Raw genomic sequence first — 8,258 nt, 5'->3', positions numbered from 1 at the left:
TAGGGGTAGGGGTAGAGATAGGGGTAGGGGTAGAGACAGGGGTAGAGATAGGGGTAGAGATAGGGGTAGAGATAGGGGCAGGGGTAGCGATAGGGGTATTGTTGAAGGAAGTTATAGACTGGAGGATCGGTCTAGGCCTGGTAAGTTCAGGATGAGGGCTGGCTGGGGTAGGGCTATGACGAGGGTTCACATGACGGCTAAAGGTGGGGTTACAAATATAAGCAGAGTTCTCACGAGGCTGCCAGGTGAAGGAGTTAGGAGTGGAGGTAGGGTTCAAGATAGGCTGCTACGGGGTTAGAGTAGAGGATATCTTTAGGGCTAAGCTAACATTGGTTGGGATATGAGTAGGGGTTAGGTGTAGGCTGCTTGGGGTAAAAGTTAGCAGGTGGGGTAGAGTTAGGGGTTGGTGTAGAGGTTAGGAGGATGGTGAGGACTCGGCTGCTCGTCTTAGCGGTCGGATTAGGGCTCAGCCGATGCGGGTAGGATGTAGGATTGGCGGGCAAGGGTTAGACCGAGACTGCTAAGGGTATAGATTAGGAGTAGGGAGGTAGCATCATGGGTAAGGGAATACAGGTATGCATTGGGAGCAGGCATAGAAAATAGGACCAGGCTGCGAGTAGGATCGGGGGTTAGGAGAAGGGAGGAGGGGGGAATCGAGTTCGGGGGGGGGGGGGGGGCATCACACCCTAAATTCACGGACGTCCGTGTGTCTGCCCGACAGCCTCGCCAGCTCCTCGCGGATCGACCGGATCAGCGACGCCGTCGGCTGCGACGGTAGCGGCGGCGGTGGCCCGGGTGGGTGGCCCGCGTGCCCCACTCGGCGGCCTTCCATCGCCCGCGAGGCCAGCAAGGAAGCAGGCCCTGGGCCGGCGCGGAGCAGGGCCTCGCCCGGCTGAGAGGCCGGCGGTGGGGGCGGCGGGCGGTGGTACCCTCCGTCCGGGAAGCCCTGCGTGAGCGATGGAGAGGCGGCATGAGCGAGCAACGGCCCCAACCCCAACCCTGGCTCCACTCGACTCCCGCTCGAGCGGGAAGATGCCGGCCTACCGTCTGTAGGACGTAACGTCTGCGTATCCGCGTGCACACCGCATCCTGCGTACCTCTCGCATGCCTGCATCCGCTTGTCGCACGCCACCTACTCCGGTCTACCAGCGCGACCGGTAACACAGTCAGCGAGTACTCAGTCCCAGAACGTGCGGGATCTCGTCAGATCTCGGAAGCTGAGCAGGTTGGAGCCTGGACAGCGCCTGGGTGAATGACCGCCATGCGCAACAGGTCGCTATAGGCTGCCATGGGGCTACGCCGGGGGAGCAGTGCGGGATTATGAATTGTACTTCCACGCTGCCGCCCTCACACTGCACGCCTTCGCCCCACCCACGCCGGACATTGCCGTGCAGTACAGTCAAACAACACCAATGACTGACGGCTCCGAGTGAGCGCCGTACCGGCTGGTGCGGGTGCGCAGGGTAGAGCGCGGTGGCCCCGTCCTGGTGGTACGGCAACCACACGACGTCGCCACGGCGACCCACACCGGGCGACGGGGTCGGGTAGGTCCCGGGAAGCTCCTTCACCTCCAGTGCGCCGACTGCAGCCCGGCACAGCCGACACAGCCTGATACAGCCTCACACAGCTTGAAACAGCCTCACACAGCCTGATACAGCCTCATATAGCCCGATACAGCCTCATACAACCTAACTGCGTGATACAGCCTGAATTAGGCCGACACAGCCTGACATAGCCTGATACAGCTGGGTACAATTCACGGAGTCAGTGAGTCAGAGGCAGAAATTGGGGGGAGAGAATGTGGGGAGAGTCGGTGACCTCGTCCTTGCGCGCCTTCACCGCCCCCACGTGATTCTAGAGTGCAACCTGGGTCCGACTCCTGGCCGTTATGCACAATAACACCCCCGTGGAACCCCCAAGTGCCGATCCGATTCAGTGCGTCGGCATCGGCACTGAGAAGGCGAAAAACTAAATCAACTGGCACATTTGTCCCATTGACAACTTTGTCGAGCGGTGGAGGGTACGCAGCAGCTGAACTTTGACATTGCACCCACACAACGCTCCAACCCAAACATCGACTCGGAAGGGTAATGTAGCGCGTTAAGAGTCTGCGTGTGAAACGACCGATGAGAGTTTTCCTTCAGGTACATCGTCATGTAGCCGCACGCTGTGCAGGGAAAAAACATTTAAAACCAGAAAACACATCAGCAATGCAGTGGCATGTTACGTTTCATTACCAAGTTTGGCTTGTCACAGTATCTGCTGCATCGGACAACTGGAGATTAAACAGACGCGGGGTCGCGACAGCCCAAGGGCACGAAACGAGCTCCGTTAAAAAGTTGCCGTCCCGTGAAAATTAACCGCACGAAACTTCAAATGAAAACAACTCTCGGGGCCGATGGTCGTTAATCCGCGCTGGCCAATGCCGGCTCGGCGCGGTGCGGCCCCTCGCTGTTGTTCCGCCATTCTGCGCTGCTGTGGATTGGCCCTCCGAGCCTCGGGCGTCGTTTCCAATGACTCCCAGGAAAGGGCCGTAATAGATCATCCGTGACCAGTTTTACGCGCGCAGCTTCCACAGGGGAAGGACCTGAAACCGAATAAAAATGCCGGCTGCAAAGACAGTGTGGGTTTGATGGCCATAGAGGCTGGTAGTGGTGGTGGTGGCAGGACCGGGAGATGGGAGGGGGGGAAAACCAGCGCAAGACAAGAGAGGCACTGAAGAGAGACATCACGGCTTCTCAGTATTCCGCGCAGTTTAGCGCAGGATTGACGGGCGCGGCGTAGCGCGTCGGGTTGATTTAAACCAAACGCTCTCACTCGCTCATTCTCACTCTCGTTGTGTAGCGGCGCAGACAAAAGCTAAGCTGGCTCCCCATTAGGCTGAGTAAGCAATTGGCTCTCGTTAGGAACGGTACAAAGCGCCGGCCGGCGAGCACCGTCGCTCAGGGAGCCGAAAACACAAACACTGACGGACAGAGATGCACACACACAAGGACAAAGATCCCCCGTGTAGCCTGCACAGCCAGTTGGAGCAAGTACTGTTCGTAAGCACGTATGAAGGTCGACAGGGCACATAAGGGGTTGGGTGCCAAAACACCACGTCCGACCACCTTTGTCTCCCTAGAGGCGATATTTTTACACACCACCCCAGGTACTCATTTTGAGGCTGAGCCGATCTAGGGGAGGCCCAGGACCGATTTAGATAATCGTCACTGGTGTTGGCCGTGAGCGGGAATCAAACTCGAGTCGGGTTCATAGCGCAGCGTGCCAACTGCTACACGACCGCTCCCAACACACGTACAAACATACAAAGATACACACACACACGAGGAGATGCGCACACAAGACTGCTTGGCAAAAGAAAAAGGGGAAAAAAACCGTCACTCAAGCCACATTTCTGTATCACAATCTCATTTCCCCGCACATCGCTCACTCGCGCTCCATCGCCGCGGGAGCTGCGGAGAATCCAAATCAAATTCTCACGGCCCGAGCCGCCAATCCGGAATCCTGATTCTGGGAAGGCGGCGCTCGTCACGCAGCTCGGTGCCTCAGCTCCGGCCCTCCGTGTTAGACGCGAGGGCCGCCGCCGCTCGGCCACCAGAGGGAACCCCGCTGTGCGTGTGCCGCAAATGACCTTGGAAGTGATTGATGTCGCTCGCTCCGTTACGCCCTCGGCCAGAGCCGCGTTTTTAACGTCGTGCCGCCATGTGGCTTGTCGGGGGTCGCGCCGCGTCGTTCCGCACGACGTCCGACGTTTCCCTCACAGATGCTCCCAGCCCATTGTGCATGTGTTGAGGTCACCAGGAATAAACATCGTAGGGTTATTCAGCCACTGTCCCGGTGTGGTCAATGACACTGCCACAGTGCCCCGAAAGTGCTTTAGTAATTAGGTAATGTCATGTAGTTTGGTCTTGTTGGCTCTGGACAACACCGCTGTGTTGAATGCTCTCCTCTCTCTCCCTCTCCCTCTCTGTTTATTTGTTTTTTTATTTCACCTCTCCGATTGAAGATCTGTTAACGCCGCTTGACCCCCTGCGTGCGTTCATCAAAGGGTCGCGATGGAAGGAGATGGAAGGGGGGGGTGGGAGCTCATCGGCGATTCCCAGCCAAAAGCTTCAGAGAGCAATCGATGGAAGCTACGTGCAGGGTGGCGGCGGCAATGCCAAAGCGGCACGCATCGCTCTCAGTGGAGCAGAGCGTGGGTTTGACCCCAGACAAGTAACCGCCGCTGCTCCCCCTCCAGTGTAGCCTGTAACAGATTGTTGATGCCAGTGCTGCTAGCGAGCACCTATGAAGGCCGGCACGGCAACACGAGGGGTTGGGAGGCCAGCAACACACCCGGCCGCCTTTGTCTCCCCAATGGCGATGTTTACACACTGCCGCACCAGGTACTCATTCACACACAGACACACTACTCCACAACCAATGGGCCCGCGCTTCCTGCAACACAAAGGCAAGAAGCACCGAGGACAGGGTGGGTGGCTGAGTCGACCGAGCGGAAGCCCATGACCACTTCAGATAATCGTCACTGTTGTTGGCCGTGAGCGGGAATCGAACTCGGGTGGCCGGGATCGTAGCACAGCGCGCTAACCGCTACACCGCCACTCCCCTCAGTGCTGGACTAAGCTAGCGCAGGGCCTGTAGCATCTTTTAGAACGGGGCCCTAAATAATAAAAAAAACACGTAAATATTAAAGCACAATTTTTGTAGTTGCATAGTAAAGTAATTGTATATTTTAATTTGCTATAAAACCAGATAATACGACAAATCGATAACCTTAAACACCCAGTCGTTCATAAAAGTTCAAGGCAGTATAGTACTATAGTAATAGAGCAAGTGCAGAATCACTGAACCGGAATTGATAGCTTGAAAGCATTTAATACGGGGCCCTTGAAAGTGTGGGGCCTGTAGCTTATGTAGCTACTTTTGCTACTAGGATAGTCCGGCACTGAGTCTCCCCCTCACCACCCCTACCCCCATTTTTTTTAAACCGCAAAACTGCCCCCCCCCCTCGTCAGTTCACCCAGCAATCTGCAGCATCAGTAAATCGCGCAGCACGCCCATCGACTCAGTCACCCGTCTACGCTGGAAGCAGAGGGCAGAGCAGTAGGGAGGGGAGAGTCGTCGTCATCAGGGATCGATTTCAGCCGGGTCAGAGCAGGCCGGCTACCCAAATGATATTCACGCACCTGGCGGCTGGGCCAACAACGTCCACGAAACCTCTCGCTATGTTGGCAGGAATGAAGAGACTTTATTGATTTATTTTAGTGACTTTCTTACTTTTTCTCTACTTTGCACTATCGTTGTTTGTTTTGGCTGTTGTTGTTGTAACTTGCTGACTAATCCGCAACTACTGGACATCTGTGAAAAAGAGCTTCATAGCTCATCAAATTCCTCCTCCAATCTCAATTCGGATTCTGATTCTAATGTGCCGGGGCTACTACGAGAATTGTTCCACCGATTCCAGTCTACCAGTGACCTGAAAAATATTCTGTGAGAAACTAAGCCCTGAGAGTATTGTCCATTGTCATTGTTATCATCATCATCGTTATCGCCCCCATGACCATCATCGCTGCTGCTACCAGGCCAATCGTCGTCGGCACGGCAACGCGGTGACATGCGGAGCCATCGACCTTCGCCGCTTCCCTCCCCCTGGGAACGGCTGAGTCACGGCTCACGGCTCTGATTGAGAGAGAGTGAGAGCGGGCGAGAGAACCATAGTGAGTGGGGGGGGGGCAAGAAAGATCGCGCTTTAAAGGCAATCAATAGAGCGAGAGAGGGCAAGCGCGTGAGAGAGGCAGTGGGAGAACGAGAGAGTTTGAGTGAGAGACAGTAAGAGAGAGACGAATAAACAGAGCGCAGGAGAGCAAGGAAGAGCTAAGAGAGAGAGCATGAGAGGGAGATATAGAGCACCATATTTGTCTACTCGGAGTTGGTGGCCCAAGACGCATAGCTCATCAGCCAAGAGGGTTGGTCGGATACCACTTGGAGTGGCAAATGCCACCCGGTGTCCACCATGGGCAAAAATCTCATCGAAGACACCATCTCGTTTATAGACACACATCCTCCTCCCTCTCCTCGTCGTCGTATTCCGCAGATGGCTTCTGTCACATTCGCTATTTAAAAACAATATTTCATCAAGCACAAAGTGGCACCCTTCTAGAACTAGTTACTTCTTTTTTAAATCAAAGCCACCGAGATGGCCTTGCTGTCGCACATTGTGATCTAGAAATAATATTTTACAAGAAAGATAATTGGCAGCAGTTGCCACTCTCAGTGACTACCGATGGCTATTTTCGGGCCAATGCCTCAAGGCTCTGTAGATTCTATTCTTGCGCAAGATGGCAATATGTTCAGGAGCTAAATGCCAATGTGGAAGTCTCCTGGCCATGATGAGAAGGCTTCAGGCGAGCGAGTTTGTGTCGTTTTGCATTTCCTCTTCCATTGAGGACAATAGTGGTTCTCTCTATGGTCCATAGTTTGGATTGCATGGCCAGTCGCACTCCTGCAACTCGTCTTGAATTCACCATTTATAGAGGAGGCGCATGCATCGTCCTGTTGATGTTCTGATGCGATTGACGGTACACCGCTACATTATACACGCAGTATGGTGATGTCACCTGAGATGTAAGGCATGGATGGATGGACGGAGGCCACAAGCAAAGCTTTTGGCGTCCATGCATCGCCTGGCGCGTGTGTGTAGCATCACTCACGCGAGGTGTGGTGGCGCGTGGTGGTGGCAGCAAGCCCGGGGTCGAGCGCCATCACTCTCCGGGCACTCCGCGTGAACTCCCGGGGGTAGGCCGAGGCCTGGAAGTAGCCTACAGCGCCAGCCTGGTGGTGAGGCCCCGCCTGAGCAGCCGAGAGAGGAGGCTGCGATGAGTAGGCCGGCAGTGAAGCCTGCAGCCCGGGCAGAATGTGCTGCTGCTGGTGCTGCTGCTGCTGATGATGATGTTGATGGTGTTGATGCTGGTGTGGGTGCCTGTAGTGTTGCTGAAGGTCATGTGAACTGTAGTCTTGATGGGTCCTGTAGCGCAACACAAAACATCTCTGTCAGGACTGATAAAGGTCTACAGAGGAGATGCATAGAACTACCAGCCCTTTCATACAGCCGCCACTTGTCCTGGTTTACTCAGGGTTATCCTCTCGTTGAGGTTGCCATCCTGGAACATCTTTAAGTCTTCCCAAGACAATTGTGTAATAATAACAGCGATAACGCCCCACTCACGACAATCCATTTGCATGCAGTTCTCAGGTATTCTGCTACTGTGAGATATTCTTCTTTATCCCATGACAGCCCCTGGTTGCTTTGTACCTCGCGAGGTGGAAACTTTACGGCCTGTTTACCCGTGGCTCAACAGCCCGGCGCCAGGGCGTCTCTGCGGTCGCTAAGGAAGCTTCAGCGTTGCCGTCACGGCTCAACACGTCTTCGACGCAACTATGACTCGTGCCGAGTTTGGGGCTGATCGCAAGGGCAGCAGCAGCAGCACTCATGATCCAACACATTAGTGGCTATGGAGCACGCAACACATTGTTTTCAAATTATGATAATAGGTTTTTCCACTTTCTGGAAATAAAACAGGTGTTAAGATGTTAAAACACCAAACTGAAACCTTTGCAAGGAATCATGTCTGCATTTACCATATATACCTGTGGTGAACATGCAAACAAAAAAACATGCTCTGACAGTATGTGCACTGTCTTTGAAACTGATTGGTCCACACCAGAGACAGCTTTCTTTAGAGCCTAGTCTCGAACAGTGTTAAACCAGAGGACGCCAAAAGGCGTTAAAATGTTTTAACATCTTAACACCTGTTTTATTGCCAGAAAGGGGAAAACCCTATTATCATAGTTTAATACTGGCAAAGGAGGTCTCATGGCATTGTTTTCATATTATTATTACTATGTTTGTTTAGCCAGGAAAGCCTCACTGAGCCTCAAGACTCTTTTCCCAGGAGGGTCCTGCCAAGTTTTCGGAGTAAGGGGGGAAATGTTTGCTGCTGTGTGTGTGTAATCCCAGTTGAGTAATTTGCAGTGTAATTTTTCAGCATTGGGGTATCTTGGTCAATACCGGTTACAATTTATAGCAGCCAAATACCTGAAACGCGTTATATTTATTTTAAATGTGGAGGTAAAAACCGGAGGATTCTGAGAAAAATCTACGCGTTCAAGGGGAGAGAGACACGCAGACTCCAAATATAGATGCGTCAGGGTCGGGATTGAACCCACGAACTCCTGCATACCAGGCGAGGTAGTTG

The 8,258-nt window shown here is 53.7% G+C and overlaps 1 protein-coding gene across 1 annotated transcript in view; it reads right to left on the bottom strand.

The window, feature by feature from the left end:
• Positions 1-679: 679 nt before the first annotated feature.
• Positions 680-8,258, bottom strand: part of LOC144720462 (uncharacterized) — a 53,555-nt gene continuing 45,976 nt past the window's right edge. Inside the window, exons 19-21 of the mRNA XM_078597265.1 lie at positions 6,714-7,027; positions 1,443-1,582; positions 680-946 (exon numbers count right to left, since the gene is read on the bottom strand). Of these exons, the coding sequence (XP_078453391.1) occupies positions 680-946; positions 1,443-1,582; positions 6,714-7,027 (721 nt within the window). The remainder of the gene's footprint in view (positions 947-1,442; positions 1,583-6,713; positions 7,028-8,258) is intronic.

Source organism: Lampetra planeri, chromosome 8, assembly GCF_965212315.1.
Source record: "Lampetra planeri chromosome 8, kcLamPlan1.2.h2, whole genome shotgun sequence".
Lineage (NCBI taxonomy): Eukaryota > Metazoa > Chordata > Hyperoartia > Petromyzontiformes > Petromyzontidae > Lampetra > Lampetra planeri.
This window is presented reverse-complemented; position numbering and strand designations above follow the sequence as displayed.